The following is a 21,040-nucleotide window of genomic DNA, read 5'->3' as shown; positions in this document are numbered from 1 at the left end:
CAAGAAGAGCCACAAATATCTGGGTTGTTCGAAGTCCAACAATAATCACAGTCAGACAGTCACGTGCATGATAGCCACATACGCGTTGGGCGCTTCCATAGGGTGATTTCCGTCATATAATAGGGTATTTATCGTTCCGCCCCTATGGCAGGTAATGCCGCGTTCACGACAACTGGGAACTCGGAAAATAATGCGCTTTTGAATGGTCATCCAACTCGGAACTCAAGTAGCTCTAGGATGCCCGAGTTTCTGACTTGGAATTCAGATTTGGATGACCATTCAAAACGATTTTTCACAGACGGAGCTCGTTTTCCCCCCGAGTTCCCAGTTGTATGGAACGCACTGAAGTCAGAGATTTCCGAGTTCCAAGTTCCCAGTTTTCTGAACGCAGCATTTGAGGTTAGCTGTCAAAGTCTAACGTCACACAGGTAGCCGAGGTAGGTAGGTATGTAACCGTGTATCTTCCGGATCCTTTTAAAATCAGCGGTTGTGCGACTTTACCCATAGGCTTCAGTCCAGCGGTGACACAGCGGTGTCCAGCCATGGCCGAGTCCCAGCTAACATGCATGGAGGACGGCCACATCAAAGAGAACGTCCCGGAGTCCAAACCGGAGTTTTACTACAGCGAAGAACAACGCGCGGCGGTTGAACAACTGCTCAAAAACGGTGACGGCGCGTTCAAAATGCGACTGAAAGAGGACAAAGTGAAAGACTTTCTCTCGGCCCGTGATATTAAAACGATAAGGAACACTTTCAAAGAATATGACACTGAAGATGAAGAGAAGTGCGGAGAATTAAAGGCGAAACCCGACGATTCCAAAGCGAACTCGGGGCACCATTCGACGTACTGGCCGCAGATGTCGGATACAGAGGTGCCACCGTTGGATCTCGGTTGGCCCAACGGGGGTTTGTTCAAGGGGGTCACACGCGTGGCGGTTCACACGCACCCGCCAAAAGAGAACGGACCGCACATCAAGGAGGTCATTCGTAGGCTGATCCAAGAAGCTACCAAGGTGAACTGTGGGTATATACTGTTCAATAATGGTGTAACGACATAGTGATGAACTGAATAACGCAGGACTAATGACTGTGTTGTATTGGTTTATTATTGGGATAGTGATAGTCCTGGCCTATGTATCTCAAATGTGAGGTAAGAATCTAACTCATGAAGCCATTTTTTTTTTCATGGGAAAGTAATCTATATAGTAATTTATCAGAGAACCTCAAATGTGGAGGGAAATCTGGGGAGGTTAGCGGAGAGGCGGTGATTGAATAGAGAGAATGGATGGATTGCCCGAATAAAGAACTGATTATTAGAGGCGTGTCTCAGCGGAGTGAGAAATTGTGTGTGTGTGTGTGTGTGTGTTTGTGTGCGTCCGTGCATCAGCAGGGGCATATGGAAGTGAGTGTTTAAACTTGTCATCAACTAGATTCAACCGCGGGACGATATTTTTTGTTGAGAGGATTGTCGAGAGGCCTGAACATAATTACAAATAATTTGTAGACTGCAAATTGACCGCAAGAAGCCCAAACAGATATATTTTTTGACTAAAACATAATAATTTCAAACCTTGCTTACGTTTATATTCGATCACGTGTCTCTCTGTTATGCGTGGGAATTCTTGGGAACATATTTCTTAAATTTAAATCACTTGGCGCTGATTTCCTGGTGTTTTTACAGTCTTTTACGTCCAACAATTAACTTTTTATTGTGTTATTATTATTATTTCCAGTAAACTTGGGGGATCATCCACGGGCCATGATTCCTGTCTGATGACGTATATCATTGTTGAATACCCTCATTGAACGAACAGCTGATTTCCGTATTACACAGGAAACTTTCTGTCATGTCAATTAAAGTTAGGCTAGCTTTCATGATTAGGCTATTCAGAGAACACATATACAAAGACACAAACACACACACACACACACACTGTCTGTACTTTCCACCCTGTGTGGATGCGTACAACCTCCCATTAAAACAGCACACAGGAGAGATAAAGGGGGTTCTATTCCATTGTAATGAATGAACAAATCCCTCAGCATGTTGGCAGCACATAACAGGGTGAACTGGAGTCAGAGCTGCTTAGTTCAGTTGCCTTTAGCGACGTTTGTTTTATCATGTCACTAGCGACTGAGTCATTTTGGACCCACCCATCTTGACCCAGTCAGTCAACCAGTCAGCCAGTGAGTCATCCAGTCAGAGCCACCCAATCAGCAAGTCAGTCAGTCAGTTAGTCAGGCAGTCAGTTAGTCAGGCAGTCAAACCATGACTAATTTCCTCCCTTTGTACAACTGGGTCTTAGAACAACACACAATCACATTGTGTCTTGGTCCGGTTTGGTTTTGGCTGTCATTGTAAATAAGAATTTGTTCTTAACTGACTTGCCTAGTTAAATCAAGGTTAAATAAAACGTGAAAAATGATTGTGTCAATACAGTATATTGTTACAGAAGTATGATGACATGTTAAACCTGGGCCTATGTCATATACCGTATGTTACATATATGACAGTGTGTTAATGTGAGGTCACAGGGCGGCAGGTAGCCTCTACAATGTCATGTACATGTGCTAGGCACTGTCTATTTATACCTACAGGGGATTCCCCCTGGGTAGCTCTGGGCTGAAGTTTCCTCTAGGTACAGATCTAGGATCAGCTTCCCCTCCCCTGATCCTAACCTTAACCATTAGTGGGATAAATGTCGAACTGACCCAAGATCAGCTCCTAGTGGCAACTTCACCCTACTTCTAGTTCACCGACCTGTCAAGTGAGTGAATGAGAACATATGAAAGTCATTTCTCAGGTGTGTGTGTATGCCAAACAGGATTTCATGGAACACCGCAGCCTGAAGCTTCGATGCAGTTTGTTTAATGTTAGGAGAAATGGAGAGAATGTGGTTGGAAGTACACACCACCCACACATCAAGTACAAAGCACCCACACATCAAGTACACACCACCCACACATCAAGTTAAATAGTTTGTGTGACATGCGCTGAATACAGCCTTTCACCTTACTGTGAAACGCTTACTGACAAGACCTTAACCAACAATGCAGTTATAGAAAGAGTTAAGTAAATAAAAAAAGTACAACAATTTATAAAATAAAGAACACAAGAAAATGACATAACAATAACAAGGGGTTAATGTAAATAGTCTGGGTGGCCATTTGATTAATTGTTCATCAGTCTTATGTTTGGGGGTAGAAGCTGTTAAGGAGCCTTTTGGACGCAGACTTGGCGCTCCGGTACTGCTTGCCGTGTGGTAGCAGATAGAACAGTCTATGACTTGGGTGATTGGAGCCTTTGACCATTTTTTGGGGCTTTCCTCTGACACCACCTTGTATGGAGGTGCTGGATGTCAGGAAGCTTTGCCCCAGTGATGTACTTGTCCGTACTCACTACCGTCTGTAGTGCCTTACGGCCAGATGCCGAGCAGTTGCCATACCAGGCAGTGATGCAACCGGCCAGGATCCTCTCGATGGTGCAGCTGTAGAACTTTTTGAGGATCTGGGGACCCATGCCAAATCTTTTCAGTCTCCTGGGGGGGGGGGGGGGGGGGGGGGGGGGGGGTTTGGACCATGATCGTTCGTTGGTGATGTGGACACCAAGGAACTTGAAACTCTCGACCCGCTCCACTTCAGCCCCGTCGATGTTAATAGGGGCCTGTCCGGCCCTCCTTTTCCACAAACACGCACAGTCTTGGACAGCTAACCTTGTGGAGACACACAATTCAGTCCCATTCAAAATCCTATTTTCCCTAACCCCTAAACCTAACCCTAAACCTAACCGTAACCCGAACCGAAAACCTGACCCTAACCTAACCCTAGCTCCTAACTCTAACCCTTAATGTAATTCTAACCCTAAACCTAACCCTAACCCGTACTCTTACCCTAACCGAAAACCTGACCCTAACCTAACCCTAGCTCCTAACTCTAACCCTTAACGTAATTCTAACCCTAAACCTAACCCTAACCCGTACTCTTACCCTAACTGAAAACCTGACCCTAACCTAACCCTGGCTCCTAACTCTAACCCTTAACGTAAATCTAACCCTAACACTACTTCTAACCTTAACCCTAAACCCCCTAGAAACAACTAAATGTCCTCAGTTGGTCACATTTTTGTTTGTTTACTATTCTTGTGGAGACTTCTGGTCCCCTCATGTATAGTTAAACACGTCCACACACACACACACACACACACACACACACACACACACACACACACTCAGTAGTGATACAGGGACCTACACAATCAGGTGTGGTGTGTTTAGTTTAGCATACTGTGGTTGTCTTCATCTACATACAGTACAATAGATTACTGTGTGATCCACATCACAACATTTGCATGGATGGCATTAACAATGAGTGCATTTTGTTGCGGCTACTGTTAGATGGAAGACATTGTGGTGTTGTAGGTTTTAACTTGAATTATTTCATACTGTTACTTGTTGTTTCTCTTTGCCCGTACTCATAAAGTGTATGTGTGGGAGTAGGAGCGCTGATCTAAGATCAGGTCTCTCCGGTCCATTATGATCTGAAAGGCCACGCTGGTCAACACTCCTACTGTACCAGGCTTTGTGAACACAACACAGGCCCCGTTGTTACAACACAGAACACTTCACTCAGCATGTTTCCTCTGGAGAATGTCATGTCAGCATACAGCCTTTTCCTTGTCTGAATGAGAACATTCATGTGAATGAAGAAACCTTTTCCTCCTCCACCCTTTCACATTGCTGAGTTGGTCTCCAGAATAAAGCTTGCTGGTTGAGCCTTGTTCCCATTGCTGAGGTGGTCTCCAGAATAAAGCTTGTGTAGGCATGCTGGTTGAGCCTTGTTCCCATTGCTGAGGTGGTCTCCAGAATAAAGCTTGTGTAGACATGCTGGTTGAGCCTTGTTCACATTGCTGAGGTGGTCTCCAGAATAAAGCTTGTGTAGGCATGCTGGTTGAGCCTTGTTCACATTGCTGATGTGGTCTCCAGAATAAAGCTTGTATAGGCATGCTGGTTGAGCCTTGTTCACATTGCTGAGTTGGTCTCCAGAATAAAGCTTGTATAGGCATGCTGGTTGAGCCTTGTTCCCATTGCTGAGGTGGTCTCCAGAATAAAGCTTGTGTAGGCATGCTGGTTGAGCCTTGTTCACATTGCTGATGTGGTCTCCAGAATAAAGCTTGTATAGGCATGCTGGTTGAGCCTTGTTCACATTGCTGAGGTGGTCTCCAGAATAAAGCTTGTATAGGCATGCTGGTTGAGCCTTGTTCACATTGCTGAGGTGGTCTCCAGAATAAAGCTTGTGTAGGCATGCTGGTTGAGCCTTGTTCACATTGCTGAGGTGGTCTCCAGAATAACGCTTGTGTAGGCATGCTGGTTGAGCCTTGTTCACATTGCTGAGGTGGTCTCCAGAATAAAGCTTGTGTAGGCATGCTGGTTGAGCCTTGTTCACATTGCTGAGGTGGTCTCCAGAATAAAGCTTGTGTAGGCATGCTGGTTGAGCCTTGTTCACATTGCTGAGGTGGTCTCCAGAATAAAGCTTGTGTAGGCATGCTGGTTGAGCCTTGTTCCCATTGCTGAGGTGGTCTCCAGAATAAAGCTTGTGTAGGCATGCTGGTTGAGCCTTGTTCCCATTGCTGAGGTGGTCTCCAGAATAAAGCTTGTGTAGGCATGCTGGTTGAGCCTTGTTCACATTGCTGAGGTGGTCTCCAGAATAAAGCTTGTGTAGGCATGCTGGTTGAGCCTTGTTCACATTGCTGAGGTGGTCTCCAGAATAAAGCTTGTATAGGCATGCTGGTTGAGCCTTGTTCACATTGCTGAGGTGGTCTCCAGAATAAAGCTTGTGTAGGCATGCTGGTTGAGCCTTGTTCACATTGCTGAGGTGGTCTCCAGAATAAAGCTTGTATAGGCATGCTGGTTGAGCCTTGTTCACATTGCTGAGGTGGTCTCCAGAATAAAGCTTGTATAGGCATGCTGGTTGAGCCTTGTTCACATTGCTGAGGTGGTCTCCAGAATAAAGCTTGTGTAGGCATGCTGGTTGAGCCTTGTTCACATTGCTGAGGTGGTCTCCAGAATAAAGCTTGTGTAGGCATGCTGGTTGAGCCTTGTTCACATTGCTGAGGTGGTCTCCAGAATAAAGCTTGTGTAGGCATGCTGGTTGAGCCTTGTTCACATTGCTGAGGTGGTCTCCAGAATAAAGCTTGTGTAGGCATGCTGGTTGAGCCTTGTTCACATTGCTGAGGTGGTCTCCAGAATAAAGCTTGTGTAGGCATGCTGGTTGAGCCTTGTTCCCATTGCTGAGGTGGTCTCCAGAATAAAGCTTGTGTAGGCATGCTGGTTGAGCCTTGTTCACATTGCTGAGGTGGTCTCCAGAATAAAGCTTGTGTAGGCATGCTGGTTGAGCCTTGTTCACATTGCTGATGTGGTCTCCAGAATAAAGCTTGTGTAGGCATGCTGGTTGAGCCTTGTTCACATTGCTGAGGTGGTCTCCAGAATAAAGCTTGTGTAGGCATGCTGGTTGAGCCTTGTTCACATTGACATTCTGAAGTGACTCAAATCCTCTTTTTGTTGCATGTCCGATTCCAATCTGTTATTTTTCATGCCGTCTGAACAGCCAAAAGCCACATGGAATCGGATATTTCAAGCCACGTTTCAAACCACCTCGGTAGGCCCTTCCAAACCACCTCGGTAGGCCCTTTCAAACCACCTTGGTAGGCCCTTCCAAACCACCTCGGTAGGCCCTTCCAAACCACCTCGGTAGGCCCTTCCAAACCACCTCGGTAGGCCCTTTCAAACCACCTTGGTAGGCCCTTCCAAACCACCTCGGTAGGCCCTTCCAAACCACCTCGGTAGGCCCTTCCAAACCACCTCGGTAGGCCCTTCCAAACCACCTCGGTAGGCCCTTTCAAACCACCTCGGTAGGCCCTTTCAAACCACCTCGGTAGGCCCTTCCAAACCACCTCGGTAGGCCCTTCCAAACCACCTCGGTAGGCCCTTCCAAACCACCTCGGTAGGCCCTTCCAAACCACCTCGGTAGGCCCTTCCAAACCACCTCGGTAGGCCCTTTCAAACCACCTCGGTAGGCCCTTTCAAACCACCTCGGTAGGCCCTTCCAAACCACCTCGGTAGGCCCTTTCAAACCACCTCGGTAGGCCCTTTCAAACCACCTTGGTAGGCCCTTTCAAACCACCTCGGTAGGCCCTTCCAAACCACCTTGGTAGGCCCTTTCAAACCACCTTGGTAGGCCCTTTCAAACCACCTTGGTAGGCCCTTTCAAACCACCTCGGTAGGCCCTTCCAAACCACCTTGGTAGGCCTTTCCAAACCACCTTGGTAGGCCCTTTCAAACCACCTTGGTAGGCCCTTTCAAACCACCTTGGTAGGCCCTTTCAAACCACCTTGGTAGGCCCTTTCAAACCACCTTGGTAGGCCCTTTCAAACCACCTCGGTAGGCCCTTCCAAACCACCTCAGTAGGCCCTTCCAAACCACCTTGGTAGGCCCTTTCAAACCACCTTGGTAGGCCCTTTCAAACCACCTTGGTAGGCCCTTTCAAACCACCTCGGTAGGCCCTTTCAAACCACCTCGGTAGGCCCTTTCAAACCACCTTGGTAGGCCCTTTCAAACCACCTTTGTAGGCCCTTTCAAACCACCTCGGTAGGCCCTTCCAAACCACCTCGGTAGGCCCTTCCAAACCACCTTGGTAGGCCCTTTCAAACCACCTTGGTAGGCCCTTTCAAACCACCTTGGTAGGCCCTTTCAAACCACCTTGGTAGGCCCTTTCAAACCACCTTGGTAGGCCCTTTCAAACCACCTTGGTAGGCCCTTTCAAACCACCTTGGTAGGCCCTTCCAAACCACCTTGGTAGGCCCTTCCAAACCACCTTGGTAGGCCCTTTCAAACCACCTTGGTAGGCCCTTTCAAACCACCTTGGTAGGCCCTTCCAAACCACCTTGGTAGGCCCTTCCAAACCACCTTGGTAGGCCCTTTCAAACCACCTTGGTAGGCCCTTTCAAACCACCTTGGTAGGCCCTTTCAAACCACCTTGGTAGGCCCTTTCAAACCACCTTGGTAGGCCCTTTCAAACCACCTTGGTAGGCCCTTCCAAACCACCTTGGTAGGCCCTTCCAAACCACCTTGGTAGGCCCTTTCAAACCATCTTGGTAGGCCCTTTCAAACCACCTTGGTAGGCCCTTTCAAACCACCTTGGTAGGCCCTTTCAAACCACCTTGGTAGGCCCTTCCAAACCACCTTGGTAGGCCCTTTCAAACCACCTTGGTAGGCCCTTTCAAACCACCTTGGTAGGCCCTTCCAAACCACCTTGGTAGGCCCTTCCAAACCACCTTGGTAGGCCCTTTCAAACCACCTTGGTAGGCCCTTCCAAACCACCTTGGTAGGCCCTTCCAAACCACCTTGGTAGGCCCTTTCAAACCACCTTGGTAGGCCCTTCCAAACCACCTTGGTAGGCCCTTTCAAACCACCTCGGTAGGCCCTTTCAAACCACCTTGGTAGGCCCTTCCAAACCACCTTGGTAGGCCCTTCCAAACCACCTTGGTAGGCCCTTTCAAACCACCTCGGTAGGCCCTTCCAAACCACCTTGGTAGGCCCTTTCAAACCACCTCGGTAGGTAGGCCCTTCCAAACCACCTTGGTAGGCCCTTTCAAACCACCTCGGTAGGCCCTTCCAAACCACCTTGGTAGGCCCTTCCAAACCACCTCGGTAGGCCCTTCCAAACCCCCTTGGTAGGCCCTTCCAAACCACCTCGGTAGGCCCTTCCAAACCACCTCGGTAGGCCCTTCCAAACCACCTTGGTAGGCCCTTCCAAACCACCTCGGTAGGCCCTTCCAAACCACCTTGGTAGGCCCTTCCAAACCACCTCGGTAGGCCCTTCCAAACCCCCTTGGTAGGCCCTTCCAAACCACCTCGGTAGGCCCTTCCAAACCACCTCGGTAGGCCCTTTCAAACCACCTCGGTAGGCCCTTCCAAACCACCTCGGTAGGCCCTTCCAAACCACCTCGGTAGGCCCTTTCAAACCACCTCGGTAGGCCCTTCCAAACCACCTCGGTAGGCCCTTTCAAACCACCTCGGTAGGCCCTTTCAAACCACCTTGGTAGGCCCTTTCAAACCACCTTGGTAGGCCCTTTCAAACCACCTTGGTAGGCCCTTTCAAACCACCTTGGTAGGCCCTTTCAAACCACCTTGTTTCGAAAGTTGTATCGTCTTGTCCTTTTGAGGGTTCGATAATAAACAAAAGAGTGTTCACTATGATTTGGAACATTTCAGAGCAACAGGGAAACATCCTTGGCATTATTATCACCTGGGCTTGCTACATATCTCCTGATTAACAGGAAGCATGAGTGCCACCACCAATCAACCTACACCACTGCGCACACACCCGTTGTTACTATGACAACTAGCATAGCCATGTCAACAAATGACTGCTGTCTGAACGCACACAAATCCGATTTGGTCACTTGTAACTGGCTGTTTGGACAGTCCGCATTAAGGCCTGCAGTGTGAACAAGGCTTTAGTTTCACATTCTGTCACTGGAAGTGAATGTGTCTTTCTTATCTTACTCCCAGTAGAGTTTATTATGCCCATATCGTTTTGTGTACAAGGAATTCCTATATCACAGGAACTATATAAACCTCCACTCCTTGTTGTGATGCAGACTGAAAAGGCAGTGTTATCTTGTGGACACATTCGAGTCAGTGTATCGGTCTCAACCTGCTCCAGAGAGTTCTCGGTCCGTGGAAATTCATACTCTTTCAATAATTCCCCATATCAAACAGAAAGTAAAAGCTAAGCAGGACAGAACCAGTTCTGAGGAAAGATAATAGCTGAGATTCCACTTTCTAGTTCCTTCCTCAGGTGTTTTGTTGTGTTCCACCCCTCCCCACATACCTGTCTCTGTCTCTGCTTTGTTTCTGCCAGCCTGGCAGCTTCGGGGAAACTAGGAGACTTGTTGGGGCAACTAGGAGACGTGTTGGGGCAACTAGAAGACGTGTTGGGTCAACTAGGAGACGTGTTGGGTCAACTAGGAGACGTGTTGGGTCAACTAGGAGACGTGTTGGGGCAACTAGGAGACGTGTTGGGTCAACTAGGAGACGTGTTGGGGCAACTAGGAGACGTGTTGGGGCACCTAGGAGACGTGTTGGGTCAACTAGGAGACGTGTTGGGTCAGTGTTGGGTCATCTAGGAGACGTGTTGGGTCAGTGTTGGGTGATCTAGGAGACGTGTTGGGGCAACTAGGAGACGTGTTGGGGCAACTAGGAGACGTGTTGGGTCAACTAGGAGACGTGTTGGGTCAGTGTTGGGTCATCTAGGAGACGTGTTGGGTCAGTGTTGGGTCATCTAGGAGACGTGTTGGGGCAACTAGGAGACGTGTTGGGGCAACTAGGAGACGTGTTGGGGCAACTAGGAGACGTGTTGGGTCAACTAGGAGACGTGTTGGGTCAGTGTTGGGTCAACTAGGAGACGTGTTGGGTCAGTGTTGGGTCATCTAGGAGACGTGTTGGGGCAACTAGGAGACGTGTTGGGTCAACTAAGAGACGTGTTGGGTCAGTGTTGGGTCAACTAGGAGACGTGTTGGGTCAACTAGGAGACGTGTTGGTTCAACTAGGAGACGTGTTGGGTCAACTAGGAGACGTGTTGGGTCAACTAGGAGACGTGTTGGGTCAGTGTTGGGTCAACTAGGAGACGTGTTGGGTCAGTGTTGGGTCAACTAGGAGCCGTGTTGGGTCAGTGTTGGGTCAACTAGGAGACGTGTTGGGTCAGTGTTGGGTCAACTAGGAGACGTGTTGGGTCAGTGTTGGGTCAACTAGGAGACGTGTTGGGTCAGTGTTGGGTCAACTAGGAGACGTGTTGGGTCAGTGTTGGGTCAACTAGGAGACGTGTTGGGTCAACTAGGAGATGTGTTGGGTCAACTAGGAGACGTGTTGGGTCAGTGTTGGGTCAACTAGGAGACGTGTTGGGTCAGTGTTGGGTCAACTAGGAGACGTGTTGGGTCAACTAGGAGACGTGTTGGGTCAACTAGGAGACGTGTTGGGTCAGTGTTGGGTCAACTAGGAGACGTGTTGGGTCAGTGTTGGGTCAACTAGGAGACGTGTTGGGTCAACTAGGAGACGTGTTGGGTCAGTGTTGGGTCATCTAGGAGACGTGTTGGGTCAGTGTTGGGTCAACTAGGAGATGTGTTGGGTCAGTGTTGGGTCATCTAGGAGACGTGTTGGGTCAGTGTTGGGTCAACTAGGAGACGTGTTGGGTCAGTGTTGGGTCAACTAGGAGATGTGTTGGGTCAGTGTTGGGTCAACTAGGAGATGTGTTGGGTCAGTGTTGGGTCATCTAGGAGACGTGTTGGGTCAGTGTTGGGTCAACTAGGAGACGTGTTGGGTCAGTGTTGGGTCAACTAGGAGACGTGTTGGGTCAGTGTTGGGTCAACTAGGAGACGTGTTGGGTCAGTGTTGGGTCATCTAGGAGACGTGTTGGGTCAGTGTTGGGTCAACTAGGAGATGTGTTGGGTCAGTGTTGGGTCATCTAGGAGACGTGTTGGGTCAGTGTTGGGTCATCTAGGAGACGTGTTGGGTCAGTGTTGGGTCATCTAGGAGACGTGTTGGGTCAGTGTTGGGTCAACTAGGAGACGTGTAGGGTCATCTAGGAGACGTGTTGGGTCAGTGTTGGGTCAACTAGGAGACGTGTTGGGTCATCTAGGAGACGTGTTGGGTCAGTGTTGGGTCAACTAGGAGACGTGTTGGGTCATCTAGGAGACGTGTTGGGTCAGTGTTGGGTCAACTAGGAGACGTGTTGGGTCAGTGTTGGGTCAGTGTTGGGTCAGTGTTGGGTCAGTGTTGGGGCAACTAGGAGACGTGTTGGGTCAGTTACAGGGATTTTTCTTCCATTGAAATACGTAGGCAGCAGCATAAGCTTTTTTTCAGGCCCCTATGTCCAAACAATGTAATAAATATATACAAATAGATAGGGGATCAACAAAAAAAAAATATATATATATATATATATATCAAATAAAGATGTATAATTTTAGGGATGAAAAAAGACTTTCAGTGTAAATTTAAACCACTAAAAGCAGATATACAGTATGTGGTAAAGATAATGAACATATATATTTGTTCATAGTATCATCTCTGAGAACTAACAATCACCAACATTAAAGCTCAGGGAGAAAGTTGAAAGGTCACAAAACAATGAATTTAGCAGCATTTATTTTGTTATGATGTTTGAGAAAAAGAGCACAGCCTCAGCCATGGCACAATGCCTAGAACTGCAGGAAACTAGATTTAAAACTGCAACATTGTCTCTCAGCTCCGTTGTAAAATGTGCAGAATTTCAGGAATTGGCATAAAAGTTTGAAAAATGGCACTGTTTATAAGATGGCACTGTTTATAAGCCTTTATAACACCCCAGGTTTAGTGTATAAGCCTAAGTGTTTTCTGTAGGCCCAGCTTGTGCTTTCAGCCTGACAGTCAGTGATTGTTGTATGGCCTTTTGTCAGGGAGGATTTTCATTGTTTTATTGACTTTCAAGTGATATGATTCACAACTATTGATCTTAATCACTTTTTATTTCCATGTATTGTTCTACCTATATTTCATATACATTGTGTATATTGTATGTTTTTTTCATTTAGTTGTTGACCATTAAATATAGTTTGATTTGAATGTATTTGCTGTGTTTCTCCCTCCAGGTGTTTAAATAAAGTTTGCTTGTATTTGATTACCCCTGCCTCTATGTGTGTTTAAATAAAGTTTGATTGTATTTGATTACCCCGGCTTCCATGTGTGTTTAAATAAAGTTTGACTGTATTCCATTTTTAAATAAAGTTTGATTGTCTTTGTATCTTTCAGGTGTTAGCTATAGTCATGGACCTGCTGACAGACATCCAGATACTGCAGGACCTGCTGGACGCAGCGTCGCGGCGCTCCGTGGCCGTCTACATCCTGTTGGATGTCAGCGGGGTTCCACACTTCCTGGATATGTGCTGCAGGCTGCAGGTCGGAACTCAGCACCTGCGGGTAAGAGACGGTCCCTCATCCTGAAGCAGAGGAGCATTGAAGGCCTTAGGCTACTCACGCATGTGTTGTACAAGGGCCCTGTGTCATGTGTGATCATGTGACATGCCTGGGGGACCAGTGAGGAAAAACTGTGAGTCTCTTTGGATAAGAGCGTCTGCTAAATAAATGAAATGTCAAGTGATTTTTGGGCATCTTAAATTGAAAAGACTTCTATGTTAATGGTAGTTTGGAGGTTTAACACCCATGAGTTGATGTCTTTCTGTGTGTATGGAGAATCTTGCTGGTCTGTGTGCGTTTTGTTTATGACTGTGTCAGGTTACTATAACCCTTTATGTTACTGTGTGTGTTGTATCTTTCAGAACATCAGGACTCGTACAGTTCAGGGGACAGGGTTGGGTCTGTGTCAGGTTACCATAACCCTTTATGTTACTGTGTGTGTTGTATCTTTCAGAACATCAGGACTCGTACAGTTCAGAGGACAGGGTTGGGTCTGTGTCAGGTTACCATAACCCTTTATGTTACTGTGTGTGTTGTATCTTTCAGAACATCAGGACTCGTACAGTTCAGGGGACAGGGTTGGGTCTGTGTCAGGTTACCATAACCCTTTATGTTACTGTGTGTGTTGTATCTTTCAGAACATCAGGACTCGTACAGTTCAGGGGACAGGGTTGGGTCTGTGTCAGGTTACCATAACCCTTTATGTTACTGTGTGTGTTGTATCTTTCAGAACATCAGGACTCGTACAGTTCAGAGGACAGGGTTGGGTCTGTGTCAGGTTACTATAACCCTTTATGTTACTGTGTGTGTTGTATCTTTCAGAACATCAGGACTCGTACAGTTCAGGGGACAGGGTTGGGTCTGTGTCAGGTTACCATAACCCTTTATGTTACTGTGTGTGTTGTGTCTTTCAGAACATCAGGACTCGTACAGTTCAGGGGACAGGGTTGGGTCTGTGTCAGGTTACTATAACCCTTTATGTTACTGTGTGTGTTGTATCTTTCAGAACATCAGGACTCGTACAGTTCAGGGGACAGGGTTGGGTCTGTGTCAGGTTACCATAACCCTTCATGTTACTGTGTGTGTTGTATCTTTCAGAACATCAGGACTCGTACAGTTCAGGGGACAGGGTTGGGTCTGTGTCAGGTTACCATAACCCTTTATGTTACTGTGTGTGTTGTATCTTTCAGAACATCAGGACTCGTACAGTTCAGGGGACAGGGTTGGGTCTGTGTCAGGTTACCATAACCCTTTATGTTACTGTGTGTGTTGTATCTTTCAGAACATCAGGACTCGTACAGTTCAGGGGACAGGGTTGGGTCTGTGTCAGGTTACCTTAACCCTTTATGTTACTGTGTGTGTTGTATCTTTCAGAACATCAGGACTCGTACAGTTCAGGGGACAGGGTTGGGTCTGTGTCAGGTTACTATAACCCTTTATGTTACTGTGTGTGTTGTATCTTTCAGAACATCAGGACTCGTACAGTTCAGGGGACAGGGTTGGGTCTGTGTCAGGTTACCATAACCCTTTATGTTACTGTGTGTGTTGTATCTTTCAGAACATCAGGACTCGTACAGTTCAGGGGACAGGGTTGGGTCTGTGTCAGGTTACCATAACCCTTTATGTTACTGTGTGTGTTGTATCTTTCAGAACATCAGGACTCGTACAGTTCAGGGGACAGGGTTGGGTCTGTGTCAGGTTACCATAACCCTTTATGTTACTGTGTGTGTTGTATCTTTCAGAACATCAGGACTCGTACAGTTCAGGGGACAGGGTTGGGTCTGTGTCAGGTTACCATAACCCTTTATGTTACTGTGTGTGTTGTATCTTTCAGAACATCAGGACTCGTACAGTTCAGGGGACAGGGTTGGGTCTGTGTCAGGTTACCATAACCCTTTATGTTACTGTGTGTGTTGTATCTTTCAGAACATCAGGACTCGTACAGTTCAGGGGACAGGGTTGGGTCTGTGTCAGGTTACCATAACCCTTTATGTTACTGTGTGTGTTGTATCTTTCAGAACATCAGGACTCGTACAGTTCAGGGGACAGGGTTGGGTCTGTGTCAGGTTACCATAACCCTTTATGTTACTGTGTGTGTTGTATCTTTCAGAACATCAGGACTCGTACAGTTCAGGGGACAGGGTTGGGTCTGTGTCAGGTTACCATAACCCTTTATGTTACTGTGTGTGTTGTATCTTTCAGAACATCAGGACTCGTACAGTTCAGGGGACAGGGTTGGGTCTGTGTCAGGTTACTATAACCCTTTATGTTACTGTGTGTGTTGTATCTTTCAGAACATCAGGACTCGTACAGTTCAGGGGACAGGGTTGGGTCTGTGTCAGGTTACCATAACCCTTTATGTTACTGTGTTGTATCTTTCAGAACATCAGGACTCGTACAGTTCAGGGGACAGGGTTGGGTCTGTGTCAGGTTACCATAACCCTTTATGTTACTGTGTGTGTTGTATCTTTCAGAACATCAGGACTCGTACAGTTCAGGGGACAGGGTTGGGTCTGTGTCAGGTTACCATAACCCTTTATGTTACTGTGTGTGTTGTATCTTTCAGAACATCAGGACTCGTACAGTTCAGGGGACAGGGTTGGGTCTGTGTCAGGTTACCATAACCCTTTATGTTACTGTGTGTGTTGTATCTTTCAGAACATCAGGACTCGTACAGTTCAGGGGACAGGGTTGGGTCTGTGTCAGGTTACCATAACCCTTTATGTTACTGTGTTGTATCTTTCAGAACATCAGGACTCGTACAGTTCAGGGGACAGGGTTGGGTCTGTGTCAGGTTACTATAACCCTTTATGTTACTGTGTGTGTTGTATCTTTCAGAACATCAGGACTCGTACAGTTCAGGGGACAGGGTTGGGTCTGTGTCAGGTTACCATAACCCTTTATGTTACTGTGTGTGTTGTATCTTTCAGAACATCAGGACTCGTACAGTTCAGGGGACAGGGTTGGGTCTGTGTCAGGTTACCATAACCCTTTATGTTACTGTGTGTGTTGTATCTTTCAGAACATCAGGACTCGTACAGTTCAGAGGACAGGGTTGGGTCTGTGTCAGGTTACCATAACCCTTTATGTTACTGTGTGTGTTGTATCTTTCAGAACATCAGGACTCGTACAGTTCAGGGGACAGGGTTGGGTCTGTGTCAGGTTACCATAACCCTTTATGTTACTGTGTGTGTTGTATCTTTCAGAACATCAGGACTCGTACAGTTCAGAGGACAGGGTTGGGTCTGTGTCAGGTTACCATAACCCTTTATGTTACTGTGTGTGTTGTATCTTTCAGAACATCAGGACTCGTACAGTTCAGGGGACAGGGTTGGGTCTGTCCTTCGGTAAACTCCTTGGTTCTTTGTGTAGTAAATACATGCTGGTGGATGGGGACAAAGTCATGTTCGGCTCCTACAGGTGAGAAAAAGTAGCTGTATGCTTCTCTCTCTCTCTCTCTCTCTCTCTCTCTCTCTCTCTCTCTCTCTTTCTCTTTCTCTCTCTCCTTCTCTCTGTCTCTCTCTATCTCTCTCTCCTCTCTCTCTCCTTCTCTCTCTCTCTCTCCTTCTCTCTGTCTCTCTCTATCTCTCTCTCCTTCTCTCTCTCTCTCTCCTTCTCTTTCTATCTCTCTCTCTTTATCTTTCTCTCTCTCTTTCTCTCTCTCTCTCTCTCTCTCTTCTCTCTCTCTCTCTATCTCTCTCTTCTCTCTCTATCTCTCTCTTTATCTTTCTCTCTCTCTTTCTCTCTCTCTCTCTCTTTATCTTTCTCTCTCTCTTTCTCTCTCTCTCTCTCTCTCTCTCTCGCTCTCTTTCTCTCTCTCTTTATCTTTCTCTCTCTCTCTCCTCTATTTCTCTCGCTCCCCCTCTCTTTCCTTCTCTCCCTCTCTTTCTTTCTCTCTCTCTTCCTCTCTCTCTCTCTTTCTCTCTCTCTGTCTTTGTCGTGTGTGTGTGTGTGTTACTGTGTGTTTATTTCCAAGACATAACACATATCTGTTCTTTCTCTCCTAGCTTCTCTTACTGTGTGTGTTTCACTGTGTCTTTATTGAAGACCTAAACATTGTTCTTGTGATCTTCTTCTCCTCTAGCTTCTCATGGAGTTCGTCTCGGATGGACCGCAACATGATCACGGTCATGACTGGCCAGGTGATCGACTTCTTCGACCGCGACTTCTGCGAGCTCTACGCCGTGTCCGAAAAACTGGACCTCTACAAGGAGTTCAACCTCAGCCCACCTCCCAAAATGGCCGCCGCCGCGCGGCTCAAAGTGGAGCCTGTAAAACCCCAGTTACGAGCCGCCACATCCAGATTCCAGGTCAGTCTAGGCAACTCGCGTGGAGGTGATCTCCAGGTGCCTGCACATAAATACCACAACCCCAAATACTCTTTGGTGTACGGGAATAGTGTTCCTGGACTGATGGGGTCCTTGCAGGATCTACCAGGCATAGAAAAGACGGCTATAACTGCGGGTCCTGAGGGACTAATGCAGGTGAACAGCGAGTGGTTGGATCAACTCACCCCGCTACCACCCGACAGCGGGAAGGTAGGGCCCAAAAAAACCAACAGCATTTTGGAGAAGAAATCCCGCTCTTCTTTTAAGAAACTCTTCAAGGGGAAATCGACAGCCAATCAGAGCGTGGACACCGGGGGTGATAGCCCGGCAACCAGTCCAATCTCCTCCCCCACATCATTGGGAACCAATAGTATGGAGGAGATGAATAACCTTGAAGTCATGGTGAAACAACCAATGAAGAGTAAGAAGTTTAAAATGAGCCTGAAGAGTGCTTCTCAACAGACTGTCAACACACAGGACAATGACAGTAAGTTGTTTTTCTTGTCTCATTATTTTAGCTCAGTTTGATCCTCTCCTTCTCCCTCTCTCGTCGTTATGTTGATACCTGTATTTCTCTGTTTATCTCAGGTCATTTAACCATTGTACTATTTTACTCCCTCCTCTTTCTTTCTTTCTTTCTTCCTTTCTTTCTTTCTTTCTTTCTTTCTTCCTTTCTTTCTTCCTTTCTTTCTTTCTTTCTTTCTTCCTTTCTTTCTTTCTTTCTTCCTTTCTTTCTTTCTTCCTTTCTTTCTTTCTTTCTTTCTTTCTTTCTTTCTTTCTTCCTTTCTTTCTTTCTTTCTTTCTTTCTTTCTTTCTTGCAGGCTTGAAGAGCCGCAGGCCATCAACAAAGAACAAATGTAGTCCATCCTGATTCAAAACCTGAGTCACTCCGGATTCAAACCACCCCACTCAACTGGTTCTCTGTGGGACTCCATCATACCTTTGGGATCTGGTGCAATAATTACTATAATGTGTCAATTCTACTTGCTCAGTACAGAGATATTCTCTGGACAAACAGAGCCGTCCTGAAAGCAGAGACCGGCGATAGGTGGAACAGCGCCACTGGCCGCCCCCAGGCACATTGGTTGTTGTTTTTCTTCTGAGGAAAAGAGCGTCCATGTCTGAAGTAACGTCTTCGTCGTCGTAAAGTGTAACGTGGACCTGGCGGTTTCATCGCTATGGATACCAGGATGAGGAGGCGCTGTCACTGAGCACCAAGTCTGGGATTCTTATTTCACCATGTAAAGAATAACGCCATGTTGCCTTGTGAAGTCTTGTATGTCATTAATGTGTCATTAATTCATGTGTGTGTTTCATGCTGTGACCAACGTATGTCAATGATAAGGGGGTTGTGGAATGGATCTGAATGGGTATTTGAGTGTGTGTTTATTCAGTACATTAAAAACAATCGTGTTTTTCTGAGTTTTCTAGTCGTGTAACATTTGTGGCCTGATTCGCCAGTGGTAGTTATGTGTGATGAGGTTTAAGGTTTCTGTGGTCATGCCTTTGTCTTCAGTGACGGCACTGTAGACAGTGATGATTCTGGTCTGCCATCTAGTGGCTGTAGACCTGATTGAGCGGAATAGATTCAATAGCTGTAACACTTGTTCTGACGCTCTGACGTGTGTGTGGGAGGTGGACTCGTTGAGCACTGTGTGGCTGATGGGACCAAGCATTGTCACTTCCTCACAAATACATCGTATCCCCTCCCCATCTTCTCTCTCCCTCTTGCTCTCTCTCTGCCCTTCACCCTCTCCCCCTCTCTCTGCCCTTCACCCTCTCCCCCTCTCTCTGCCCTTCACCCTCTCCCCCTCTCTCTGCCCTTCACCCTCTCCCCCTCTCTCTGCCCTTCACCCTCTCCCCCTCTCTCTGGAGGTTTACACAGTTCCAAGCCCCCCTCTCTCTCTCTCTCTCTCTCTCTCTCTCTCTCTCTCAAACACACTCCCATCCTATCTCCCCCTCTCTCTGGGTGTTTGCACAGTTCTAAGCCTCTCTCTCTCTCTCTCTCTCTCTCTCTCTCTCTCTCAAACACACTCCCATCCTATATCCCCCTCTCTCTGGGTGTTTGCACAGTTCTAAGCCTCTCTCTCTCTCTCTCTCTCAAACACACTCTCTCTCTCTCTCTCTCTCTCTCAAACACACTCCCATCCTATCTCCCCCTCTCTCTGGGTGTTTGCACAGTTCTAAGCCTCTCTCTCTCTCTCTCTCAAACACACTCTCTCTCTCTCTCTCTCTCTCTCAAACACACTCCCATCCTATCTCCCCCTCTCTCTGGGTGTTTGCACAGTTCTAAGCCTCTCTCTCTCTCTCAAACACACTCCCCTCCCATCCCTCCCTCCTCTCTGGGTGTTTGCTACAGCTCTAACCACAGAGAGGAACCACAGGCGTGAGGGGAACTGATGCAAGGGAGGACCGATGTGTGTGTGGCGCAACACTGAAACAGGAAGTACAGAGGCACACAGGAAGGCGATGAGAGGTGTTGATGACTAAAGACCACTGTTCGCTCAACACTGGCCCAACTGACCATAAACGCTGATCTGGAGTCAGTTTGACATCCCCCCCCCCCCCCCCCCCCCCGCTAATGGTTAAGGTTAGGATTGGGGGAGGGGAACTGATCCTAGATCTGCCACAGAGGAGAAACTTCACCCTGGAGCATTAGAAACACACCTGAGGCTTTAAACACCTGTAGGAATGTTTTTCCATAGCAGTTTTTAGCCCATGACTCATTAATGTAGAGCTGTAATAATCAGAAGATAATAACGTGGCTATGTCCAGGCTATACACAGGCTATATCCAGGCTATACACAGGCTATATCCAGGCTATACACAGGTTATACACAGGCTATGCACAGGCTATATCCAGGCTATACACAGGCTATATCCAGGCTATACACAGGCTAGACACAGGCTATACACAGGCTATATCCAGGCTATATCCAGGCTATGCCATTGATACAGACTCAGTTTGTGTTAAGTTTTCTCAATACAACACAACATAATGGTATGAGACAATAGGTTCTGTCCATTAGAAACGGATAAGGAGGTTTGTGTTGTACCGCTGTTAGTTTTGTCAGATGAGGAGATGACTAGGGTGTTGTTCCCAACACCACCAGCAGGGGTCACTTCTCTATAGAGATCAGTGTTGGACACGCGCGCACACACACACATGCACAGTCTTGTACAGCTAACTTTGTGGGGAAACACAATTCAGTCCCATTCAAAATCCTATTTTCCCTAACCCTTAACCCATACTCTTACCTTAACCTTAACCCTAACCCTGAACCTAACCCTTTCCTTAACCCTAACCCCAAATCTAACCCTAGCTCCTAACTCTAACCTTTAACGTAATTCTAACACTAATTCTAACCTTAACCCCCTAGAAACAGCATTTGACCTCGTGGGGACGAACAACATGTCCCCAATTTGTCACATTTTGTTTGTTTACTGCTCTTCATAGTTATAATAGTTAAACACACACACACACACACACACACACACACACACACACACACACACACACACACACACACACACACACACACAGTAAGAGGAAGTGAGAGATAGAGTAACCTGTGTTTGTGTGTGCGTGTGTGCGTGCGTGTGTGTTCAACCGGAACATGCAGGTGTCCCTTTCCTTCTGACTGAAAACAGGACTTACTGCTCTCACCCTACTGGTGGATTTGCCCCTGACCACTGATCTAA

General features: G+C 47.1%; 1 protein-coding gene across 3 annotated transcripts; it reads left to right on the top strand.

Moving 5' to 3' along the window:
• Positions 1-43: 43 nt before the first annotated feature.
• Positions 44-18,760, top strand: sack1fb (scaffolding CK1 anchoring protein Fb). Of its 3 annotated transcripts, none has more exons than XM_036949169.2 (5): positions 44-1,013; positions 12,846-13,013; positions 16,309-16,430; positions 17,095-17,825; positions 18,160-18,760. In XM_036949169.2, the coding sequence occupies exons 1-5, from the start codon at positions 543-545 to the stop codon at positions 18,207-18,209; spliced, it is 1,542 nt and encodes a 513-aa protein (XP_036805064.2). In that variant the 5' UTR covers positions 44-542; the 3' UTR covers positions 18,210-18,760. The 3 variants fall into 3 exon arrangements, with proteins under 3 accessions (XP_036805064.2, XP_090051665.1, XP_090051664.1); XM_090195538.1 differs by having other exon boundaries at positions 166-1,020; XM_090195539.1 differs by lacking the exons at positions 16,309-16,430; positions 17,095-17,825; positions 18,160-18,760 and adding an exon at positions 13,373-15,329 and having other exon boundaries at positions 91-1,013.
• Positions 18,761-21,040: the final 2,280 nt, after the last annotated feature.

The sequence above is a fragment of the Oncorhynchus mykiss genome, chromosome 13 (genome assembly GCF_057628025.1).
Source record: "Oncorhynchus mykiss isolate SJ-2025 chromosome 13, ASM5762802v1, whole genome shotgun sequence".
In the NCBI taxonomy this organism is placed as follows: domain Eukaryota; kingdom Metazoa; phylum Chordata; class Actinopteri; order Salmoniformes; family Salmonidae; genus Oncorhynchus; species Oncorhynchus mykiss.
This window is presented reverse-complemented; position numbering and strand designations above follow the sequence as displayed.

What these genes read in the sequence shown, in the direction of transcription:
- sack1fb (XM_036949169.2), top strand. Translation starts at nt 543, where the DNA reads ATGGCCGAGTCCCAGCTAACATGCATGGAGGACGGCCACATCAAAGAG. An exon ending in TGATCCAAGAAGCTACCAAG is followed by an intron (nt 1,014 to 12,845) that starts GTGAACTGTGGG and finishes TGTATCTTTCAG; the next exon opens with GTGTTAGCTATAGTCATGGA. An exon ending in CAACACACAGGACAATGACA is followed by an intron (nt 17,826 to 18,159) that starts GTAAGTTGTTTT and finishes TCTTTCTTGCAG; the next exon opens with GCTTGAAGAGCCGCAGGCCA.